The 25166-nt window shown below is 51.9% G+C and overlaps 1 protein-coding gene across 3 annotated transcripts; it reads right to left on the minus strand.

The window, feature by feature from the left end:
• Positions 1-680: 680 nt before the first annotated feature.
• Positions 681-24108, minus strand: IDS (iduronate 2-sulfatase). Of its 3 annotated transcripts, XM_059911047.1 has the most exons (10): positions 23879-24108; positions 23346-23482; positions 22582-22759; positions 19783-19871; positions 17574-17774; positions 15900-16070; positions 10459-10585; positions 8546-8719; positions 5698-5840; positions 5402-5458 (listed from the first exon to the last, which is right to left on the minus strand). In XM_059911047.1, exons 1-9 carry the CDS (start codon positions 23973-23975, stop codon positions 5713-5715), a joined length of 1302 nt encoding a protein of 433 aa, XP_059767030.1. In that variant the 5' UTR covers positions 23976-24108; the 3' UTR covers positions 5402-5458; positions 5698-5712. The 3 variants fall into 3 exon arrangements, with proteins under 3 accessions (XP_059767029.1, XP_059767030.1, XP_059767031.1); XM_059911046.1 differs by lacking the exon at positions 5698-5840 and having other exon boundaries at positions 681-5458; XM_059911048.1 differs by lacking the exons at positions 5402-5458; positions 5698-5840 and adding an exon at positions 5874-8060.
• Positions 24109-25166: the final 1058 nt, after the last annotated feature.

Raw genomic sequence — 25166 nt, forward strand, 5'->3', positions numbered from 1 at the left:
AATAAGTGTGTGATTTCACTTATATGAGGTTTGTAAAGTAGTCAAGTTCAGAGAGACAGAAAGTAGAATGGTGGCTACCAGGGGCTGGGAAAGAGGAAGAATGGGGAGTGACTGTTGGATGGGGACAGAGTTTTGGTTTTGCAAGAGGAAGAGTTCTGAGGGTGGATGATGGCAACAGCGGCATAACACTGTGATGTGACTGTGCTTAACGCCACAGAACTGTACACATAATAACGTGTGAGATGGTAAATTTGATGTTATGTGTATTTTACCACAATTTTTTAAAAATGTGTACAAAAATTTGAGAATTTCGGTCAAAAAAAAAGGTTAATGTAGGAATGGTGGTGCAGTCATGACAACTGCTAACCAAGAACTGTCAACAACATGAAAAAGCAGGCTAACGTTACTTTAGACCAAAACAGCTGGACACGGGATTCTACGTGGTAGATGTGAGCTATGTCAAGGTGAACGTGTCCATATCTGTGCACATGGACGTGGGCAGGAGAAAGAGCAGAAAGCAATGTCCCCACGGCAGCGGTGGCCACGTTCTGGAGGCGCGCTTCTGTTCATCCTCACCACTTCCTGCGTCTTCCAAATTTTACAAGATGAGTATATACTATTCTGATAATGGGGTGGAGAGACAGGGTAGATTAAGTATAAAAACCAACCACAAGAAAAGCTAAGGAATATGAATATTTATTAAATCTCTAGATTGGCAGGGGTCTCCATGTTTACTAGGAAAAGACAGGAAAAAAATCACTTAGGAAAAGAGCAATTTGTTTGATTACTTATAAAAGCGAAACCTAAAATTTAAAGGCAAATTCACACAACTAGAAATACAAATGCCCAACAATCGTACAGAGAGGACAGTGATCAAGGTCATTAATAAGCAAAGAATTCAAAGCTCACAGAGGATGCCACTTTCACCTATTATTCTGGGGGTTAGGGTTTTTGTTTGTTTTTAAGGTTTGTATAATCTGTACGCTTGTTTGCTTTATTTTCAGTTTTACTACCTTAAGGAAGCAGGAGAGTGGGGCAAGGACTGAAATCAAGATGCTTTTGGTAATTTGGCACTGAGAGCCCGTCCTACGGGAGTAATGTGAAGTACACAAAATCATTTTATTCACAAAGTTGCTCATCACAACATTATCTACAATACTGCAAATTTGGAAATTGACTAAATTCCCAATAACTGAAAGAAGGTTAAGTAAATTATGATGAAATTACACAATAAAATATACTACCACCAGTACAAAGTATCTTTGCAAAAACCTGTAATAACCACATGTAACAGTGAAAAAATAGGAATATAAAATTGCACGATACAGCACACGGTATGATCGTAACAGTGTAAAAAATTTACACCCCCAAAAAGACAAGATATTAAGTGACTCTTTTGGTGTAAAATACTGACGCATTTTCTTACCTTTTACTACATTTGTATTTTCCAATTTTTCTAAAATTAACACGTTAATTCTACAATCAGAAAAAAATACTTTTAAAGTAAGGTGCCCACAAGATTCCTCAGCGATGTTCATTTCATCCCATGATGCAATCTAGAGAGTTCAAACCCCTCAGCCTCTCGGAAGTGGGGGTATGGGAGCGGGCGGTGCAGAGTGATCATGGATGGATAGATGGATGGATGGATGGATGGATGGATGGGTGGATGGGTGGATGGGTGGATGGGTGGTGAAGGGAGGAGGGGACAACCTAAGGGTGGGCAGGGAGGCAGGGATCGGCAAGGGACAGTCAGGGACCAGCGTGCAAACTGGTCAGCCGAGGAAAGGGGCTTTGTGGAGTCAGGGAAGACTCTGACTGCTCAGCGGAGGTCTGTGTAGACCCAGTAGTAGGCACTAACGGTGTTCTTAAAGGGCAGGACCAAAGAAGGATTTCAGGAAGACACATGGATTCTTTGGGAGCAGGGGAGGAAAGAGGAGGGGGAGGTAAACTACGTGGGAAGGAGGTGCGAAGGGCTAGGATGATGGCGGTGGGAGTGGAGGGGAAGAGACCGATTGCCAGAGGGAACTCCCTGCGCTAAGCTTAAACCAAACGTATGTGGCTCACTACCGGACAAGTCTCCGTGGGCAAACAGAGTAGAGAATCAGCCCATAGGAGGAACCTGCCAACAGCCGGGTGGCTCAGCCCAGAGTTAATCTAGGGCAGCTCCGTTCAGTCCACTTTCTGGCACAACTGAAAGGTTGTAGATCGGTGCTGTCCGATACGGTAGCCACAACACACACTGGCTCTTGAGCACATGAAATATCGCAAGCGTGACAGAGATTCTGCTTTTGAAATGTTTATTTCATTTTAATTAACTGAAATTTAAATAGTCACATGTGCGTAGTGGCTACTGGTCAGCCCACGCCTAGGGGCAGTGGTTTTCAAGTGCGCTCTTTGGAGGAGCGGCGTGATGTGTCCGAAGAGCAGCCTCTCAGGCCCCAGCCCAGACACCCTGAAGCAGAAGCTCTGCAGGCAGGACCCAGCAGCAGCCCTTGGGGTGCTCCTGCTGCACCCTCGTGTTTCTGAGCCACTGAATTAGGGCCACTCAAAATTTCTGAGATCACTGGTCCGGGTTTCAACTAAACTGCATAAAAGAACCCCTGGCTCAAGTCTACAAAGAGTGACTCTCCGAGAACCATTAATAAAACGTGTCCAGCTCAGCAGGATCAGAGAAAAGTTACGTGATGCAACGAAGACGTGGTTTCTCAAAGCCGAGTCAAGATAAGGAATGTGGTTGGCTTTGAAGTGTGAAAACCAGAGAGCAGCTGCTCATCCCAATGAACGCTGCAGACGTGCACAAGTGGCTCTAAATTGGGTTCAGTGTCAAAAACACAAAAAGCGACCGTCGCCCGTGAGATGATTTAGAAGAGCACGCCCCTGAACGTGAAATGCAGCCGCGCTTCTAAAAGGAGAGATTCGTAAAGGGAGGCCAAGAAAAGCTAAAACCTAAGGAGAGAGGAAGCATTCTGAGGCTACGCCCTCGCAGAGAAAAGAGGACACAGAAGCACTTCCAGCAGAGCCAGATCTACACGCGAAACACCCCAAAGCAGACCCAGCCCCGGCTGTGGCTTCGGTCACGTGATGGCCAGAATGCATGTCACTTTGCTCTCTTTGGCACGGTTCAAATTACGCCTTCCGCAAGAGTAGAATTTGGAGATTCTTGATACTGAAACTGTGCTTCAAGAAATAAAGAGAGAAAAAAATGATGAAGTGTACATATAATAGTCAACCAGGAATGCAAAATAAAAGCCTGGGTGAAAACGTCTCGTTGTAACCGTGCAGTAGGAGATGAAGCTAAATACGCTGAAAATACATCATGAGGAATTTGACCGGATTGTAAAATTCTTAGTGGAAGTGATGTAAGTGATAAAGAGGATAGGATGAAGAAGGAGAAAGAAAAGGCTGAAGGAAACCATCTACAAAGCTGAGGCTTCCCAGAAGAGACTCGAGCTTCGGGATCAGGAGAGAGGAATAGGGCCCTCCACTCCTCAAGCAGATATCGTTGCCAGAACACTATGTCACTTAATCGCTTAGAAGATTGTTGTGTTACCATATATGCCTCCACTGTAGGCTAATTAGTAAAAAAATAAATAAATAAATCTGTATTTGAAATTTTACTGATTTGAAGTAATCTTATAATATCTTGCCTTTTTGTTTACAGTTTAACACAGTGCAGTAACTTAATTTGCCGTACTTTGTTTCACAAATATTTAAACACCAAAGCAGCACTTGTAAACAAAGAATTACTAAAAGTTACTTTGATACAGGACTACATGTTTATTAGATGTTTATTAAGAGAGTGCTTGACTCTTCTGGTGACTAATGATAATTAATCAACTTCAACGTGTTGTGAATATGACCTGTGAATATTCCATCATTTTTAAGATGACGTAGGCTAAGCTTATTACTACCACCTGCCTTTCTGGTTACTTTCCTATTTAGGGAACATAGAACCACATTCTGGGGGATTAGAAATCACCTAATATTATATTAATGAAAAGTTTTCACAGTTCTCAAAATAATTTAGAATTTAACAAAATTAATGTTGTCTTTAATCAGCACTTAAAAAGTAAGACTATTTCCCGTCTCCTGGATAAATGGATGTTTGCAACCAACCATCTCTAGAGAACGAGAACACTAATGGTTTTGAATGACTCAATTCATGGATAGTTATGCCTTTAACTATTTTCCACTGTGAATAAAGATGCCTTTTAATAGATGCCTTTGGGTTCAAAGGTCATATTACTTGCTAACAAATTATTGTTTGGGCCAGAAAGTCTCTGAAAAATTTTAACTGAATTTCTCATACATCTCACGCCTCCAGTTTAGTGAGCATTATTTATTATTTGATGTAGAAATTCCATATTAATCACTTCATGCATATTTTATTTTTGGATTAGAAAATTTGCCATCTTAGAAAAACTGAAGCTAGACTTTAAGGCACTGGCATCTAGCATTATTATTTAACTTTACATTTTAAAAAGAAACCTAGATTACATGTTGATATAATATTTTGAATATATTGGGCTAAATAAGATATATTATTAAATTATAAACAAAAGAACTAGGAACTTTGTGTCAAACCTAATTTGACATGTGGTTGCTTTTCGAAATGCACTAAATTTCACAAATACTTAAAGTATTTCTTGAGTACAGTGTTATGTTCAGTTATTATGGTCTTGATAGCTAAAGTTATGACAATTTTAGTTTGCTCACTCTGTACTTATTCATTCAACAAATAAGCTATGACTGTTCCAAAAAAAAGGAAAGAAGAGGTTCAGCCCAGTCCAATTACCAATTATAAAGACAAATCAAAAGTTTCGGCTGTTAACGTATTCTTAGGCCAAATTGTTGATGCATGTTTTGACTGCCTACCCCTGGAGTTGCTTCCAATATTACAGGTAATCACGAAATAACCAGTCTAATTCCTTCTCTCACCAGCTGGACGGGAGCGCGTTATATATGCCCTGTGCGGTTGGCAAACCTCAAGGCGTCACTGATCGGGGAAGGGCTCCACCTTGGGAGTCATTATACATATTGTGATCCTGCCAAGGGTCAGAAGCTACAAAATACAGTTCCCCTGCATGGACGTCTGAAAAGTTAGCCAGAAATTCCCGGGGATTGAAGCCAACCCACACAGTATACCTATAGTCTACTGTGCGTATGGAGTAGCCCATGACCTTTATATCTTTTAAACTCGGCTTGTCAGAATTCCACTGAGGAGAGTCTGCAGGCCGGGGGTACTGGCTATAGGCCACCACCTCACGGGGATTACCATGGATGTATGGATCTTCTTCCGGGTCACGGACCTGAAAATGCTTCAGAAGGTTCCGGCCTTCTCGGCACAGCTCCACGTGAAACGAGGGGATGGGGCAGCGAGGAGGGACGCGCAGCCCTGCAAGTCCCGCGAGCGTGGGGAAGAGAGAGAGCAGTTCCACGAGGTCCCCGGCTTGCCGGCCTGAAAGAGGAAGCAGCCCGGCGGAGGGGTTACAGCGCAGAAGCCCGCCGCAGCCAGGCTGCTCGAGCAGAGCGCGCGCCCAGGCCCTACACGCCGACTTCTGTTCTTTCACAGCATTTATTCTTAGCCCAAGAGTTTTAGGAACAAAGCCGACTCGGCACCTCACCCGATAGCAGGGCAGAATGAAGGTGCCCTCAGCCTGTTGACACTTTTAAACACGATTTGAATTTAGGACCCACCAGTGTTTAAGTGATTCAGGCAAGGGTCATCGGTGGAGGCCCAGACCGCTGGGGAGAAGTCTGTTGAGGACAAGCTATTCCAAGCCTCATAGCATCACCCCGCGGATCACTCCTTTTTGGAAGTCTGCACTTGATCCGTCGCCCTTTTATTGTTGTAAAATACACACGACATAAAGTTTATCACCTTAACCATTTTTTAGTGTCTGGGTCGGTGGCGTTAAGTACAGCCCCACCATCCATCACAGAACTCTCTTCACCTTGCACAACTCCCCGTCGCCACCCCCCAGCTCCTGGCACCCACCCTGCTACTTTCTGTCTCTCTGTGTTGACTACTCTAGGCACCTCATAGAAGTGGAATCACAAGAGTATGTGTCCTTTTGTGCCTGGCTTCTTTCACTTAGCATCACGTCTTCAGAGAGTCCACCCATGTCGTAGCACGTGTCAGAGTTTCCTTCCCTTTAAGGCTGAATGATATCCCATTGTATGGGCGCGCCACGTTTTGCTTATTCATTCATCTGTCAATAGACACTCGGGTTACTCCCACCTTTTGGCTATTAATTAACGCTATGAACATTCTTCTACACGTTTCTCTTTGAATGCCTGTTTTCAATTCTGTGGGCTATATACCTAGGAGTGGAACTGCCGAGCCACACGACCATTCTATGTTTAACCTTTTGAGGAACCACCAAACTCTTTTCCACAGTGACTGTACCATTTTACATTCCCACCGGCAATGTCTGAGGGCTCCAATTTCTCCATACCCTTGCCAGTACTGTTGTTTGCTGTTTGTTTTGATAACAGCCGTTCTAATGGGTGTGAAATGGTATCTCATTATGGGTGATTTATCTTTAAAGTCTAAATCCTACACTTTATATTGACTCCTGTTAAAATTTATTGTGACCTTGGGCCATCATTCTAGCCTTTCTGGATCTTTAAGCGCTTGCTCTATACGGCTCAATTTTATTTCTGACGCATTTGGTTTGTAAGTAAAATAAAAAGAAAAAAGGTGAAGAAAGCTTTTTTAAAAGATACCTTTACAAGGGCAAGACCTGGCTGACACAACCGCCTTAACCAGGCCGTCAAGCTTGGCATCGCTAATAATGGCACAGGCCGCCATGAAGTGCCCCCAATGGGATACGGCTGGAGCCACAACCTCACATGTGTGCACGCGTCCAAAGTGTTTACCCTGCATCTAGTCCCGAGGAAGCAATCCGACAAATCCAGGTCGTGGGTCGTTGTGCAAGACAGCCGCCCCGGACGCTTGAAAGAGACGAGGTCAGGGAGATGTGGGGTCCCAGAGGACGACAGGCCTTGTCGGCCACTGTAAGGACGTTTTACTCAGACTTGACACAGGAGTGTAGGAGCCCCAGAGCAGGGCTGTGACACCACCTGACTTGGGTTTTATCAGGCTCACTGCGGCTGTTAAAATCAGGATCACTGAGGAAAAACTCCAGGGATCAAGGTCACAAGCAAGGAGAGTTTAGCAAGAGATGGTGGCAGTGTGGTCCACGGTGGTGACAGTCGGGTGGGGGGGAAGTGGTGTGGACATATTCTGAATGGAGAGTGACAGGCTTGCTGACACACCACGAATCGCGTACAGACTATGACAGAAAGACAGGGGCCGATGGCCCCGTGGTTTTGTGGCCTGGGGGACTACTGCCATTTCCTGAGACGGGGAAGAGCGTCAAAAGAAAGGCTTAAGGTCAAAGGTCAAATGTTCAGCTTTGGGCACATCAGACTGGCCAACTGGGACAGGCTGTTGGAAATCCAAGTCCAAAGATCAGGGAAGACATACAGGCTAGAGATAAAATTTGGAAATAAGCAGGATGGCAGTGCAGTTACATCAGTTTACAATGTGAACGCCTCCCAACTGAAGTTTCAGAAAGGATTCTCAACCTGTCAGAAGATTTCTCCCAGCAAATAAAGGGCTATAATCATGCCCTGAAACTGTTTAACATTTTTATCAATGACATGAAAGAAGACAGTGCATGCAGCACACAGAACTCAAATGTGTGGAAAAGAAAATTGGGCCGTAGAAAACAAACTCGGGAAGATCCAGAAAGGCCAGAATGATGGGCCAGAACCAAGAAAAATTTAAACAAGAATCAATAGAAAGTGCAGGATTTAGACGTTAACAAGATGGATTAAATGCAGAAGTCCCGAAAGGGGGCAACCTGGTTTAGTAGAGTTCACAGCAAAAGCACTCCAAAAAGAGCAAATGCCACCTGAAGTACACGACTCATCTCTGCGCTGAGCAGATCGAGTCAGGAGACAACTCACAGAGAACCCACAGGCCGACCCCCGTGGCAGCGATGGCCATCTTGTCCAGCTGATGTTTCCGGAAGTGTTTTCTCAAACTGGAGCTTTTTGGAAGACAAAGACCAGGATAACCAGGGGCCTGACGCTACCTGGAGAGGACCAGCTTGGGAGGACTGAGACACGGAGGTCAAAGTAAACTTGCCCTTCACTCCTGGGGACGGCAAAAGCAGAAGCACTGATTTGACAGAGCCGGTGCTTCAGCAGATGGAGATGCTGCCGAGCTGGCAAACGTCTCCCGCACAGAGGCCTGAGTCCCGGCCAGAAGTGAGCAGGTAACGGAGTTCTGCTCACCGGTAAGCAGGCAGCCCCCGCCCCAGTGGAGTCGGCTAGCCCCTCCTCTGCGCTCAGAACACACTGCCGTCACCTCTGCGACAGCCCTCCCCATCCTGGGGGGGCCAGCTGCTCCTCTGTCGCTCCCCCTCTCCAAGCCCCTGTGGACAGGGGCCATACTCGTTAGCTCTGGGCCTGCCACTCCCCTTCCGCGCGCAGGAAGGCCAGATCAAGCAGCATCACTCCTGAATGTTCATACCTGGCTCCACTGATTCTGAGATGGAATCAAAAGGGTCGAGGTATGGGAAAAGCTTGTCGCCTGCCGCCGGAAGCGGAGCCGTCCTTCCCGGAACATAGAACACCAGGGGCACGCGAGTAGTGACGTCAAAATTGCTGTATTTGGCCCATTCTCCGTGTTCGCCTAGAGCCCACCCTGGTTCATAAAAAGCACACAGAATGACAGAAAAAGAATAATCACCTCGTGGCTTGCTCATTTCAGTTAGACACCATTTCATTCCCTGCTGTTAAAGCCAGAGGAAGCAAAACCTGATCGTCTAGAGGGCGCATACCACCAAAACAGGAGCTGTGAAACTGTGGCACAATCGCTCAACTTTTAAAAATAGTATCTTTTTCAATTTTTAAGACATACCACAGACCAAGAAAATATAACTTCTGATTCCAGATCCTTAACCTTGATTAAAAACCACCCCCAACCCTCATTTAAAGCAAAAGATAGCTTGAATACCCCAAGATGGAACTTTCCAATCACTTCATGTTTGAGTGCCCTTTTTGATATAAAAAATATAAAAGAGATTGTATGTTAAGTATTTCGTATTAAAAAAATAACCCAAACTACAAAAAGCTGCTGTGCATGGCTTCAAGAAGGCTTCTGTGGTTCGGATGTAGGCAGTCCCAGGAGGGCCCTTTGAGAAAGGCCATTTGTAATCAGCTACAGCTGCCTCCGAGCCAAAGCGAGCTCCGAGTGACCCTGCCTTCACGGGGGTGCAGTGGACTGTGGAAGCACTGGTGGAGAAAACTGGGCGCTGAGACTAAGGTCCGGAAGGGGATGGCAGATCATTAGGCAAACTGTGAAAAATTACACCTCCACACTTAACAAAACAATATGGGTCTTTACAAGGTGCAAGGTAGGCCTGTGAGAAATGACACGGAGAAGTGTCTATGACATTAAGTGGAAAAAACAAGCCAGGGAACAAAACAGGACACAAGCACAATCAATCCTGCCACGTTCCACGACGACACGTTACGCACATGCACACTCATGACATATAGCCCCATGTATATGCACGACTGAAGGCAGGCAGATGGACCCCGGATCTGTCAGCACCAGTTAGCTCTGGGCAGGTGGGATAAAGGGCAGGGTGCTCTGGCCCTACATGATGTGCTCTGTACACTTCTTCCTTGTTACAGTGAGCACATGCTATGATCTAACATTGTCCCACTTCATATTCGACGATATTAAAAAACTGTTTTCCTGTTTCTAGGTAGGATGACGGTAGTGTGGTTAAACTTCAAAAGAGCCAAATTTGTTAGAAATACTGTTCAGAAAACTGAACCACTGAGACTGGCTTCAGAACAGTTCGGGGGTGAGGGAGGATAACTGGGGCAAAAATTAAAAAGAATTTTTTTAAAAAGATGTTTCCACTTTTGGAAGAAGTGAGAAACTGCCTTAGAAGAGACACAGAGTTGTGAACCCCAGGCTCCTGGCAGAGAGGACAGCGGGGCTGGGGGAGGAAGGGGTAAGTCGGGTCTGAGGGCCTTGTTGGGCTCTGCCAGGATTGTTCTGGATCTTCGTAAGAGAAACCAGAAGTCCTGCAACCCTCTAGGTTAGAAATGGGTTAAAGGGGCTCCCCACACAAATGGACGGCTCCCGCTGGGCTCACCAAGAAACAACAGTTACTACAAGGTCCCCCCACCCACCCAGCTCCACCACCCAAGCCCCCAAGATGCTTCTTTGACCCAAAAGAGGGCCCGCTTCCATGGAGAGAAGTCCCAGGGCTAACAAGGTGGCCGTAAAAGCACCCAAGACTCCAGACTCAGGGCACTGCTGATTCACAAAAGAGAATACACACCTATTTCAGGCAGTCTAGGAAAGTTTTCACAGAAAAGGTCAGATGCTTTGAGCGACTCACCCGGGCATTTCAAAATGCTTACCGTGATCCGAGGTAAGCGCCACAATCGTGCTGCTCGCCAGCTGAAGATCGTCCAGAGCACTCAAAAGGTGGCCAACCTGCGTATCCAAATACGAAACACAGGCAAAGTAGCTCTGGCGGATTTTCCGCTGCAATTTAAAGAAGAAGAAGAAGAATGAGAGTGACTGCAAGTTAAAGCCCCAGCCCTCGGGTGCCCTTGATGACCTTCTTAGCCAAAACGGAACACCCGTTCCCCTGCCATCTCACCCCCGCCCCTTGTACAGCCACAGCAAAACCCGCACGTCCACAAGGAGGATTCTTTGCTACGCAAATCAGTTTTCACTTTAGGGCTCAGATCACAGCACATGGATGTGCCACTTACTATTCCTTTCTGTCTCCTTCACATACTCTTGCGGGTCCCAGGAGACAACCATGTACACAGAAACTGACCCCTCAGCCTTCCAAAGTCTGCTGAGGGTCACACCAAAGATACCATATAGCTGTATTCATTTCCTGGGCCGCTCTAACAAAGTATGACAGACTTGGTGGCTTAAAACAACAGAGACAGATCGCCTCCCAGTTCTGGAAGCCAGAAGTCTGAACTCAAGGTGTCGGCAGAGCCTCTCTGAAGGCTCCAGGGGAGGAACGTTCTAGCTTCTGGTGGTGGCCACAATCCTTGGCACTTCTTCTCATAAGGACCCCAGCCATACTGGCTCAGGGCCCACCCCACAGCAGCATGACCTCATCCTGACCAGTCACACCTGCAATGACCCTATTTCCAAACAAGGCCACATTCTGAGGCCCTGGGGGTCAGGACTTCCACGGATCTTTCTGAGGGACGCACCTCAACTCTAACAACGGCCGTGAGTGGGCCTCTCCCCTGAGCTCTTCGTAACCCAGCAGATGGCAGCCGCTTCCCTCACAGCCTGTGGCTGGCACGCGCGCCTCCTTCCCAACAAACTGCCCGCAGGCAGGAGAACGGTGGCGGAGGAGGGAGAGCAGCACACCCTCCACGGACCCTCAACCCCAGAGCGGCTTCCGGAGCAGACAGGCTCCGTGAAAGAGCCACAGCCTCTGCTGGGCTGACTCTTCCCCCGCCTGGTTCACAAATCTTAAAGAAAAAGATGAGTCCCCTACCCCTGCCACAGGGGAGAAGCGAGGGAGCTGCCGGGCGATCAGACTAGCCCCAGCGTCCGTGTGTCCCAGCCAGTCCTGTCAGCCGGACCCGGGGCGAGAACAGTCATGAGACTTGCCCCCTCTCCCCAGGTGGTGAAGACAATGGTTATCCATCTAACCTTCTAGAAGGATTATGCTGAACCCTGGCTACTTCTACCTTCTGGTAGATAAAAGTCTCCAGTCTGTAACTTGGGGAACTTCGGTCCTCCTGGGGACCAAAGATACCTGTCAGGATGGCTGTGTACTAGTCAAGGGTACGCCTTCCTTCCTCTGCGGGCCCCTGGAGACAAGAGAAGCAGCAGATGTGGTCGTCAACCTCACTGAGCCACCCGTCCAGTGAGGACAGGCATGGAGACAAGAAAAGGCGCGTTACTGGCGGGGCCCAGGGACGACCCTAGAGAATGAGCCCTCGAGTCGGCCTGGGGAAATCGGGGGAGGCTTCACAGAGGAGTTAGCATTTGAGGAGAGGAGCTGGCAGTCAGACAAGCGGGGGGCGGATGCCCTAAGCAGGGGCTGCAGCGCGTGGAACAGTGGGAAGTCTCCGCAGGCCAGGGCGCATTTTGGGCCAGCAAGCTGGCCAGTGTGGCTGCAGAGTCACACGGGAGGGCTGGGGAGCAGGACAGGACGCTGAAAAGGCAGGTCACGGCCAGATGGTACAGACCCAGAGGGCCCATCCAAGGAGTGGAGGTCTCGGGCTGGAGGCCAACGAAGGCACCGAGGTCACCCCAGGAGAGGAAGTGACACAATCTGGGCTGCAGGTGAATGAGGGTCCCCCACCGAGAGCCCGGAGCAGACGCCAGGGGCTCGAGGGGAACCAGCACTAGATCAGCGCTGCGCGCACGGGGCAGGCTCCACGGTCGCTCGTTGAAGCGACAAACCAAGACCGGACCACTGCGGTGGCCCCCAGAGTCGTGCCGGAGGAGCAAGAGGAATTTAGGGAGACGGGGTAGGAGCGGGGGAGGGGAAGGAGTAAGCAGGGAAAGGAGCTGAGGACTCCAAGGGGAACTCCAGGCATCTCGTTAGGCTGGCAGCACGGTTCAGTGGCACGGAGGGGGCGGGGGGCACAGGAGGAGGAGGAGGAGGAGGAAAGGAAGAGCAGGAATGGCGGTGCAGCCACACGGGGCCTCTAGCAAGCAGTGGACAGACACGTCTGCAATCAGGAGCGTGGGGCTGGAGACGTGGTTCCGGGGCTCATCCACAGCAGGCTCAGCGGGCAGGGCTGGGGACGAAGGGCATAAACAACACGGTGGGGGGGGGGCCCGGGCTTGACCCCGGAGAGCAGCACCTCCTAAGCGGCAGACACAGAACGAGGGGCTTGCCCTGGGGACTGCAGTGGAGGGGGCCCAGGAGGCTTGGAAAGGAAGCCCAGGAAGCAGACATTTCCAGAAGGCGTAGCTCTCTCAACAGTGAGAGAGCAGCAGGGATTCAGGGAAGGTCAGGACCCACGAGGATGGATTTTATTTGCCAGCAAGATCAGGGTTGACCCATCAGGGTTGACCCAGATGAGAGAACGCTTAGTGGGATGGGGAGGCAGAAGGCCGCACAGAGGTGGACGAAGAATGAAAGGACAGCGAGGCCACAGACGCAGCCAGAACAGACCACGTCGCACTCATTCTCCTGTGGAGGGCGGGCGAAGGAGCAGGAAGGGGAAGAAACAGGCAGGGGCCAGGGAGGCGGTACTTCTGAAGATGGGATGGATGGCAGCGGATGTAGAGGCTGGACGGAAGTTGGGAGGAGACGGCAAGGAGGGGGAACGGGGTAGGGAGGGGCCGAGTCCCTGCAGCTCTTCTTCTGAGACCAGGGAGAAGGCCACAAGCTCAGCACACAGGCACGCACAATTCTGGCTACAAGTGAGGGAGGTTATTTACAGCTCCCGTTTACCAAGTACCTGCTGGGTGCCATCTGATCCTCCGAACCACCCCAGAAGGTGAGCATTACCACTTCCATCTTACACAGGAGGACTCCGAGGCTCCGCGAGAGGTTGATTAACTTGCCTAGAGACACACAGCTGGCAAGGGGCACAGCCAGGATGTGTACCCACGTTCAGCCTGTGCCTTCCCCTTCCTCAGACTGGCAACCAGCCTCTGCCTCTGAAACAGGAAGTACAGTCATCTGCTGAGAGACGGGGCAGAAGGGCGGGGGGGCAGGGGGGAGGAGGGCGCGGGGGCAGAGGAACGTGAGGGGCTGGAGGGGAGTGGTGAGGGTTCAGCACAGCTGCAGAGGGCAAGAGGGAGCCAAGCAGAGGACTGGGCATGCGAGCATGTCCCTGCCTCAGGACGCGGGCTTGAGAGCAGACAGGGTGGCCGGACTGTCCTGTGGTCAGGGTATTGCAGTCAGGATGAGGATAAAGGGACGCGCATGCTCAGGAGCTGGCAGGAAGAGTAAGTGACCGGCCACGGGGCCTCAGCTATCCAGGGAGGGAGCAGAGCCCAGAGGGGAGCTGGACACGGGGAGAGGGGGCCACACACCGGCGATCCCCGCGTGGCCCCAGGCTCACGCACACGGCACTGAGTTAGAGGGCTGACGGCTGAAGGGGGCACAGAACCCAGAGGCTCAAGACCCAGAGCTGCAGGCAGATGATGAGCAGGGCCAAGTGCAAGGTGAATGTGGGGCGAGGATCAGCACACGAGTACACCAGGGAGGTCCTCTGGGTCACACTGTGAACCTGTGTGTCCAACTGGGCAGCTACACCGCCAGTGGGTGTGGTGAGAGGAGGGGCTGACACAATCGCGGGGGCGGGGAAGGCACCCTCGCCGTGCAGCCGACACTGTCCTAGACACCCCACACGTTCACCGTGGTCCCCGCTGAAAACCTCCAGAGCAGCTGTCATCGCGGAAAACCTTCCCCCATCTTGTGTCGATTTTGCAGATAAGGACACCGAGGCTCAGGGAGATAGGATGACTCGTCAGCAGCCATGCAGCTGGTGTGGGGTAACTGGAATTCGAACCTAGACTGGTCAGAGCCAACGAAACAAACGCAGGGGCTCTGGCATCACACCTCCCAGGGGGCACTCCTCCGCAGTAACCGTGTGATCTGGGCAAGTCTCTGGTGTCCTTACCTGGACTACAGAGAGAGCAGGCCCCCCGCTAGGGCCCCACGGGGACCAAAGAGCACACACAAAATGCTGAGCACCCTTCCTGGTGTGCAGTCCGAAATTTAAAGGGTCATCGGGAGTGACTGTCACTAACGCGATGTCCAGGCGCAGCCTCGGAGCTGCAACTCCAGCAAACCTCGCTCTCAGAACCCCTGCGGGGGGAAGTAGGAACCCAACAGACCGACGGGCCCGCTGCTTCTCAAACTCTCACCACTGCCACCCGAGACGCAGGGATGCACAGCCCTCCTCACCCAAACCCTTGCCGTCCGAACACAGGGGCCAGAGAGCAAGAGACACCTGGGCAGTCTGTCTGGTTTTGTTTTGTCTCGACCCGTATCCTACGGCAGCGGTTCTCAAACTTCTGCCTGCGTTAGAATCACCAGGTGTGTGTTTTTGGAAATGCAGGTTCTCGGGCCCCACTCCCAGCCTCCAACTCCCTGACTCTGAGTGGGACCAGGATGCCATGCTTCTAACAAGCCCTCGTGGGGATTCTGATGCAGACGGCCCAGGAAGCACTGTGAAAACGCTGTCCTCTTCCTTCCCCTGTAGACAGGCTGCTGGAGTGTTCACGTGCTAACAGAAAGGCAGGGCTGCGTGTGGAATATTCCGGAAAGAGTGTTGCTCAGCGTGTGCTCTGCACGCCAGGGAGAGCGGGGCTGACGAGTCACCCCCACGTCGCGGCAAACGGACCCCAGACACTGCAGCTGGACGGCGCTGGCCGTGTTGGTGCCCCAGCTCCCTCTGCGCCAAGGCCCCGCTCACCAAGCCACCTCCTGAGAGTAATGGATGCCCGTGTCGGCTTTCCCACAGGGGACCCGCCAGAACCAGCAAACGGAGAGTTCTGGGTGGCACAGGAGTCGCCAACCACCCTACACCTGACCGACTGTCACCTGGATTCAACAGCATCTCCTATCAGTTAGTGAGGGTCACCCAGGGCTCCTCCCCATGCCGGGCCCACAGCCCGCGAGTCCCCAGATCTCCAGACGCCCCCTTCTTTGGAAGCGGAGACGCTGAAGGGGAGACTCTATCCACCCAGCACGTTTGCCCCAGCCCCGGTGCTCCACAGACCGCCTCACACAGAGAAAGTTCTCAGCAAGACACAAGGGACGGAGCATGTCCACTGAGAAAAGCACCATCACTCGTGACATCATGCCATAAGCGCCCAATACTTCCCCCAAATCCGTCCTTGATACCTGAAAGTCGGCGGGAATCGGGCCGTAGGGCACGCTGAGGTTTAAGGCTTGGACATCCTCCCGCCGCCTGATATCCATCCAGGGGTTGTAGGCCACAGGAGGGAGGCCGGCAGGGACCTGGGGATCAGGAGCCAGGGTGATGTTCTCCAAGGGATACAGCTTCTGAAACTCCTTGGGGGAAAAGCACACAAAGCCACCAGGCTGTCACTCTTCTGGCAAAGGCACAAGGCTGGGCCTCTACTGGTGTTTACGCTGCCTCTTCTCTAAGCCTGCGATGCGTTCACACAGGTATCTCCCCCACTTGCAAGTCACTCTCACGAGATGCCAGTGGCAATGAAATCATTCGACTGGTTTCCTACAAACCGAGCAGCGACAGCTCTCTTCCCTCATAGAGACCGATGCCCTCCTCTTCCTGTCGCCACCTCCCCTCCAACTAGAAAAGGTGTGCAGAGGTGTGGCCAGTTCTCCAAATCACCCTCACCCTCAGAAATTCACTGGGAGAGCACACAGGAGTCCACACACAGCCCTACTCACGGCTGCAATTACTGCAGCGAAAGGATACCAGCCATAGTCAGCAAAGGGGACTGTCACAGGGGGTATCTGGGGGAAACCAGGCACAGGCTGCCAGAGTCCTCCCCCGGTGAAATCACACAGGATGCGCGCAATTCCACCAGCAACAAGCTGTGTGACAGCATGTGTGCAACGCTGCTGCCAGGGAAGCAGAGGCTCGTGAAAGCCTCAGCACCCAGGATTTTTACTGGGGCTGGTCACGCAGGCACCCTCTGCCCGCACAGATCAAAATGCCAGACTCGAAGCAGGAAAGGAGGGGTTTCCGGAACAGTTCAGGCCTAGGGAGCCACTTGGCAGTTCTGGGAATGGTGGGAACACTCCCGAGATCCAGGTTCCCAGAGGCCAGGGCAAGGGCCAACCTCACGAGCAGGCCTTTCAACGGATCACAGTCAGGCCTGCTAGGTTAACTCCTTCTGCACGAGAGACAGAAGTTGGCCTCACTCCATCAAGAGGGCTGACAGCTCCTGCTAGGAAGGCGAGATCCCCTGGGCCAATCAAAGCGCGACACTCACAGCATCAAAGAGCACATCTCTGGTCTCCACGCCCATCACAAGTGACGGGCATGCTTTGCAAAGTCAAAAGGGTGGGCTGCTCAGGCCCGGGGAAAACGTGATAGGAAAAAACTGAAAAATATTCTGAAAAAGAAGAGACTACATACTCTAAATGATACACACGCAAGTGCAGGATTTGAGCCTCCAACAAGCCACGTGGTGCCCTGTGTTTCAGGGCTCAGGGGGAAAGGCAGTTACTGAAGAGGGCTTCACATCTCCTGGAATTGTGTACCAAGGACCGCCACTTACTGCAGACTTTGGTGGCCAGCCCTGCATCCCTCCTCGTGATGACTCACTAGCCAACCCAACATTACTCACTGACTTCTAGGGAAAAACCCTCCAGTGGAGGAAGTAGAAGCCAAGCGTTTCTAACAAGATTCTTACGTGTCCTAAGCCTACTTCTTAGCCTTGACCTCTGAAAACCATCTTCATACCACTGAGTATACTAGTGCCATCAGGCGTCCCTGGTGACCAGGGACAGAAGGACGTGGCCACCTTCACTATGACACAGCTGTCACAGCTGTGCTGGATCAGCCCTCAGCCAGCTCTTCACCTTGGGGTATCTGAAGGGGATGTGCGGCTTATGATAGCCCACAGCCAGGAAGAAAGGACTGGCAGATGTTTTCATCTTTCCCAACAACCGTATGGCTTGCTCGGTGCTCTGCTTGTCAGGCAGGGTGCCCTCGGGCACATCTGCCACATCCACAGGGCACAGCAGGTTGGCATGGAGTTCTCCGTCTGGTCCCCTACAGGTCTTTCAAAACAAAACATACAAAGTCAGCTTTTTAAATGCAAGAAACAGAAGTCATGAAAGTTCCACACAGTGGATTTAACCTTTATATTTCGAGCACATTAAGTATCAGTCATCCAGACTACACGGGCACATAGAAGTAGAAGTAAAACAGAAAAGTGTTTTTCTTCTTTTCCAGGCAGAGGCCAGAAATCCACCAGAACTTAGTTAGCTTCTTGTTGTTCATCCTCTGTCTCTAGGTCATAATTAATTAAAGGAAACCAAAGTAAACTAACGATCAAAAAAAAAAATCTGTCTCCAATTCAACAATAAAAAAACGTAGACAAAGGACTTGAATAGATATTTCCCCAAAGAAGATATACAAATGGCCAATAAGCACATGTAAACATACTTAACATCATTAGTCATTAGGGAAAGGAAAAAAAAAATCTGTTTTCAATTTCAAAGACAGATTAAAGCTTATAAGTGACAGGGCCACAGTTCACTAGATGAAGTGACAGCTCATGGAGTTTCCAGATCCTCAGCTACACCATGCACAGGATGGAACCTACCGCTTCATTTCCTAAAGTGGCCACGTCGGCCACGTCGGCCAATTTCAGTTTTTTTATAAATTTTTTATTTATTTATTTATTATTATTATTATTAATTTTTGGCTGTGTTGGGTCCTCGTTTCTGCGCAAGGGCTTCCTCTAGTTGCGGCAAGTGGGGGCCACTCCTCATCGCGGTGCGCGGGCCTCCCACTATCGCGGCCTCTCCCGTTGAGGAGCACAGGCTCCAGACGCGCAGGCTCAGTAGTTGTGGCTCACGGGCCCAGCCGCTCCGCGGCATGTGGGATCTTCCCAGACCAGGGCTCGAACCCGTGTCCCCTGCATTGGCAGGCGGACTCTCAACCACTGCGCCACCAGGGAAGCCCCCAATTTCAGTTTTGACCATGACTTCTACCTCACAAACAGCCAGAGGCAGCGGCAGCTGCTGCCCCATCTCACCGAGGAGCACTCTTTCACAGGTCTGCCCTGTCCACACCGCCCTGGGCAGGGCAGCCGCCATCTGCCTCCCAGTACCTGCTCACGTTCACATGGTCTGCAGCACCGCCAGGGATCTGGTGCAGTCAGACCCACCACCTTGAGAATGATGTGGGAGATGGGGACAGGGACCTGGCATTTGTGAGGCTACTAAAAGTAGCAAGATGATTTCAGGGAACAGAAGGATTGAGATGGGGTCTTCCAATCTCATTCTCTTAATACTCAAGCCACAAGCCAAAGGCCAGAGCCCGCTGGCTTTCACTGTATTCTGAAATGAAAGTTGTCATGAATTTAGAACACTCTTCTGCACCCCACCAACCTCCCCAAATCCACACCCTTCTCCCCACGGTGGCTCTAAAATCCTCTGAGAAACATGTCATTTATCAGTGCTCCAGCTGTTTTCCTGAATTTCTTAAATGTAAGTTTTAGTTGCATTTATACATTGGGGGCTCCTCTGAACCGAGATTAAGTTTCCTTATAGATTCCTTTTTTTCATAATGCTTTAAAATTTTAAAGCCCCTATCAAAGGTCTCAGCACCTGAACACGTCCATTAGGCCCAAGACAGACAGACAGACAGACAGACAGATAGACAGAAAGCCTTTCTCCCAATCTGGGCTGAGGTGCTTAGAGCACAGGTCTCTCTTCGTCCTTCCATGTCTCGGCATCTCCGATAACGAACCCTCTGCACAGAGCCTTATCCAGAGTGAGCACGAAGGAGCCATTAAGTGAGTCTTGCACACTAGAGCATAAGCTTCTAGAGCGAGGCATCCCTGCCAGCTTCTAAAATGCAGCCACCTCTCCGCTGGACCTAATGCTAAAGATCCCAACAGTCATCTCTGTCAGCTCATGATCACAAACCAAACCCACAAAGCCCACCACAGAACCAGCTGGCAAGGACGCACATGCTGCACACACAATAGTTAACCTTGATTTGCTAGACAGGGAAGAAGAGGTTCCCCTCAGAGCAGTACCCCTTGCATGGCCTTACCTTGGTGTTTTCATACTTTTCAGAGGAGGGATGATAAGGTGGAACAGACCAGCTATAAGGAGAATCATCACTATGATTGGAAGATACTCCTTGAGGGGGAAAAAGAAGGAAAGTCATTAACTAAAGCATGGCGAGTCCTTCAGTGCCCTCCCCCACCAAAATGTACACTTTGCACACAAGTGGGAAAGGGCCATCCCCTTCTTTTGGCCTCAGTTTCCTCATCTATAAAATCAGGAGCCTAGGCCAGATGATGAGAAGTCCCCACGAAAACCGACCCTCTGGGCTTCTATCTGAGTACTGAGCCCCTGACCCAGCCCCAAAGAGCCCTTGCTGGCACCTCTCCCCACCCTACAAAGGAGGCGGCAGAGGCAGGGGCACAACCAGGGCTGGCTGGGCAAGGGGAGGCTCCGCGAAGGGGGGTGCCTTGCCGGATGCCAACCAGACACGAGACGAGGAGGCCGGGGTTCGAACCCCTGACACTGCCTTAGGACGCCAGGTTCAGTGCTCTTTCATGACGCAGAAACCCACCCCTGAGCTCGGTAGTTTACAGTCTACCTGGGAAGACAAAATAACAACGTGTGACACCGAGGAAGGACTGCCAGCTGTCTGGAGAGGAGAAGTGCTGTGTGACTGAAGGAGCCCCGGGCACAGAGGGGACGTGGGTCCGGGGAGGGCTGGCAGCGAGGGCTCTGGAGGGAGGGACCGCCTGTGCAGATGAGCCGGGAGGAGCTGAGAGGGTAGCGTGGGCAGCGCCGCGGGAGAAGGGCGTCGCCAGCACGGGGACACACGGGGACACACGGGGACTCCAATGGCGAGCACCTGGCGAGGCAGGACTGGAGGCGAAGGGGCGGCGGGCGGAGGGCTTCTCAACCCCGCGGGCACAGTGGGAGCGCAGAGCGGGCTGACGGACCTGGTCCAAACCCCTGCGCTGCCCCGCGTGCCCGTGCGATCTCAGGCACGCTCCGCGAGCCTCGGTTTCCTCCTTGGGAAATGACGCCGATGAGAAAGCCCACCTTGCCTGCTGCTGGGGAGAGGACTACGGGGGCACTCGGCACAGCATCCAGCAGGCGCCCGGCACTCAATCAAGGTGGCTGCCGTCAGCCTCAAGGAGGCCCCTCCCCGACACAGCAGGGTCTTGAGAACAAAGACCCGCTTGAAAAATGTGTCTCCAGGAGGGCTGCAGGCAAAGTGTTTGCTCTCCGGCTAAGACAACCCCACAATCTAATTATCAGGGGTAAGGAGGCCAGGCGCCACCCCTCGGGCCTCGGGCCTCGTCAGGCCTCCCTTCCTGAAGCACGATCTCCCCTCTGCTGTGTTTGCTCCTTTCGTCTCTCTCTCCAGCTGTGCTCAGGCCAGAGTGTCAAGATGTGAGCACCCACTGCAGAAAGTTCTACTTGCACTTGCTGGCGACCTTTCGGCCCCACAGCCTGACAGATCTGCCTTCCAAACTGGGCCCAACTTTGCGGCCCCTCATGGTAAGCGCTTCTCAGGACAGAGCTTGGGCTCTCAAGGCACCCCACCCCACGCTGCCCTGGGATGCTCCCCTGGGAAGGCAATCAAGGCAGCTGCCACTCTAGCTTCCCAGAGGAGGAATCGGAGGCTCGAAGAGGTTGAACGATTTGCCCCGGGTCCCATGCACACCTAAGAAGTGGCAGAACTGGGACTAGGTGCCACTGCCCATCAGCGGTTCACTCTGCCTCCAGAGGTGCTCATCCCGGCGGAATGCGGCACAGAGACCTGAAAACAAGTGGGGCTAAACTACAGTACATGTCTCTGTTAGACCACTGTGCTGCCGTTAAAAATGACGGCACGAAGCGTCACCATGCGGGAAAACGTTTACGTCTACAACACTCACAATACAGCTGCGCATCACTGCTGGTATAGTGGTGAGCACAGCTGCCTTCCACAATATAAAGTTGTATATCCAGGAAAATCTCAAATCAGAAAAATAATATGCCCAGAACCAGGGGACATCACCACAATACAGCTCTCCTTAGTGGTGCAAATACAAGCAATTTACATTCTTTTTTTTTTTTTCTCTCTCTTTTCTGCCGCACTGCGCAGCTTGCGGGGTCTTAGTTCCCGACCAGGGATTTAACCCGCGCCCTCAGCCGTGAAAGTGCTGAGTCCTAACCACTGGACTGCCAGAGAATTCCCAATTTATATTCTTTAGTTTATACTTCCCTTTTTCTCCCCCAACTTTCTGTCAAATAATCATGCCTTACTTCAAGTTAAAAACAAAAAAGTTTTAAACTCTCTGCTTCAGCATTCTCATTCTGGCATTAAAGAGAACCAGTTTAGCTGGCAGTGTTGAAGGTCAGGACTGGGTTGCCCCTGGCACCCTAGGGACCCTGGGTACCAGCTTACCCTCCTCTTTCTGACCTAATTCACAGACAGTGGGCAGGCAACCCCTGCCAAATTGCAGCCTCTTCACTGGGCAAGTCAGCAGAGCTGCCCTGGTCTCACTTCACTGCCAGGGACCCTGGGTTACAGGGGGTCAGGCGCAGAGCTGGACTCGCAGCCAACGCTCTCCCTCCCCCCCCCCCCAGCCAGTGCCCTTCCTTCCCCCCACGCAGCCAAAGGAACCAAGCAGCACCATGACTGGTTTCCAAAAGGAAGAAAAAGCCCTTCTACCCTTTTTCACTTTCGGTGAGAACACAAAGCCAAGCCGAGAAATAATATCCTGGACAAAGGGGGCAGTGACTAACAAGGTGTCCACCGAGCCCCAGCCCCAGGAGGGGACCCCAGTTCTCAGACAGGAAGATGGAGAGAACCCAGACTCTGAGGAGCACGCAGTACCAGGATGAAAGACTTTTCCAACCGACATGGTCACGTAGCCATTCTCCTTGAAGTACTGGGGGATGGTGGAGAAGTTTCCAGAGTGTGCCCTCCAGTAGGAGTTGAAGTCATACAGGCGGGTAGTGTCTGGTCTCCTCCCGGTGAGCAAGGACACGCGGCTCGGGGCGCACACGGCTTGCTGGTAGGGGGCAGAAGCAGAGGGACACGTTCTCAGAGGAAAACAAAGTCTGGGAGCTAAAAGGTAACCAGGCAACCTCCCAGGTCCTCGGCTAACAGCTTGGCGGCTGAGTCATGCAGATCTCAAAGCCAACCAGCAGGAGTTGGGCCTCACCCAGCCGCCAGCAAGAAGTCTTCCCCGAGAGAGGAAGGCCGCAGCCCCTCCATCCAGCAGATGACTGTGTCCTTCTGCATGATGGCGTCTCACGGGTGCCCGGAGCAAGCAAAGGTCTAGGGAGCGGCCCCATGAAGGGGCACAGGAAGGAGGGCCGCCGTGGCAGCATCCCCTCCTTCTCAGCACCAGGCAATCCCCAGTTGGGGGAAGAAAGGTGGGCAGGACCAGCCTGAACACAGTATACCAGGGCACACCCTCCACCCAAGGAGAAGCACCCCTGAAAGGCACAAGCTTGTGGACAACCAGGTTTTCTCAGCCGCCATTTTCCAAACTGTGCTCCCCTCTCCTAAAGAGATGCCTGGCACAATGAGTGCCATCCCCCAACCCTCAGTGCACGAGGCACACACCCACACCCAGAGGTGCCCAGACATACCTGGGCAAAGGCATTCTGGAAGAGGAGGCTGTGGGAGGCCAGCTGGTCCATGTTTGGGGACCTTATGAGCTTGTCCCCGTAACAACCCAGGGAGGGGCGTAGGTCATCCACGATGATTAGAAGGACATTCAGAGCATCTGCACAGGAAGGAGGGGCTTCAGTGAGATCACCTGCACTGACACCCAACCCCCACCCGGGGTAGGTGCTAGGGTACCCAGAGGTCCAAGGCTGGCCCCAGCACCTTGACAGCCCAGCCAGCTAAGCCAGGGAGGGTGGGAGTGGGTGCACAGAAGAAGCCCCAGTCCGGGGTGGGAGGGTTCGGCTTTGGCCATGGCCTCAAGCCTGGATGAGGGAGGGAGAGAAAAAAGAGGGAGGGAGGGAAGGATGGTGGGTGGGTGGGTGCAGGGAGGGAGGGGAGGAAGGATCGATGGAAGAAGGAATGGTAGGAGGGAGGGAGCGAGGGAGTTAAGGATGGAGGTAGGCAGGGAAGTAGGGAGGGAGCCCCGCAGTGTGGGCGAGGGCGCCGGAGGCACCTGTGGCCGAGTTGCCCGGCGCCGCGGATCCGACAGAGGCGCAGACGGAGCCCAGGACCAGGCCAAGCCACAGCAGGCCCCCGCCGGGCGGCAGCATTTTTGCCCCGGCGCAGCCGCTCCGGGGCGACGATGACAGGTTTCGGCCGCCCCCGCCGCCTGTCTCGCGTCGTAAACCCGGGCAACCTGCCCGATGCGGCCGCAGCCGGCCGCAGAGGCCGGCGCCCCGGCCCCCCCCCGAACGCGAGTGCGCCTGCGCGAGATCCGGGCCACAGGGGGCGGAGCCGCGGCTCCAGCGCAGCGCCTGCCCCGCCCACCGGGCCGACTCACTGGTTGGGGCCCTCCTCCCGCGTCGGGCAGGCACTTGGGGAGTCTTTCCAGGTGTCTCCAAAGATTTGCGTTGCAACCACTGTCCTCAACCAGCAGTTTCCCGCCACTTTGCCTTTGCTCGTGCTATGCGTTTCACCTGGAGGCCCTTCCCTTCCCTCTTCTCTCTATAAAAGTCATACTTTTCCTTGCAGACCAGCCCAAATGCCATTCTCCTTCCATGAGGCCCTTTGAGAACTCGCCTTCCTCCATCTAAAGGGACCCCTCTCCTATGCATTTGTTCAACAAATAACTTATTAAGCACACCAGATATGTATACCGAGCACTGTTGGCGGCTTGGGAGTTCTAAGTCCCTTCCCTTGTGGAGCTTGTGGACGATAAATGACCAAATAAACATTGAATAGCAGTGGGCATGCGCGGTCTGGAAAAAAATAATATGGGGGCGTGGGTGGCACATGGGGAGTTTCATGTTATTTTCTATGGGGTGGCCAGGCAAAGCCTCACTAATAAAGTGATATGTGAACAAGAACTTGAAGGAGGTGAGAGAGCAGGCATTGTGGAGAGCATGCTTGACAGTGTTAGCTGATGGCACAGAGGCTGGTGTGGCTGGTGGGGAAACAGGAGATGGGGAGCAGGTAGGAGATGGGAGGAGTGAGGGTCATAACTCTTCGGTGGCAAGAATCATTCACTGTGTGCCTGGGGATGAGGGTTAGGAAGGACATCACAATCCTCTCTCTCTGTCTCTGACTCACTTCCACCTCCTAGTGAAATAACCTAACACAATGCCAGGCAGATTGGAGATCTTTTTTTGCATACAGGAATACATAAATATTAGTATAGTTATTGAGGGTTTCCTATACCCAGGCAACATGCTAATTATCTCTTCACACCAACACTGTGAGCTAGATGCTACTATCATTCCCATTTTACAGATCCAGAAATTAAAACTCAAAGAGGCCAAATC

This window comes from Balaenoptera ricei, chromosome X (genome assembly GCF_028023285.1).
Source record: "Balaenoptera ricei isolate mBalRic1 chromosome X, mBalRic1.hap2, whole genome shotgun sequence".
NCBI lineage: Eukaryota > Metazoa > Chordata > Mammalia > Artiodactyla > Balaenopteridae > Balaenoptera > Balaenoptera ricei.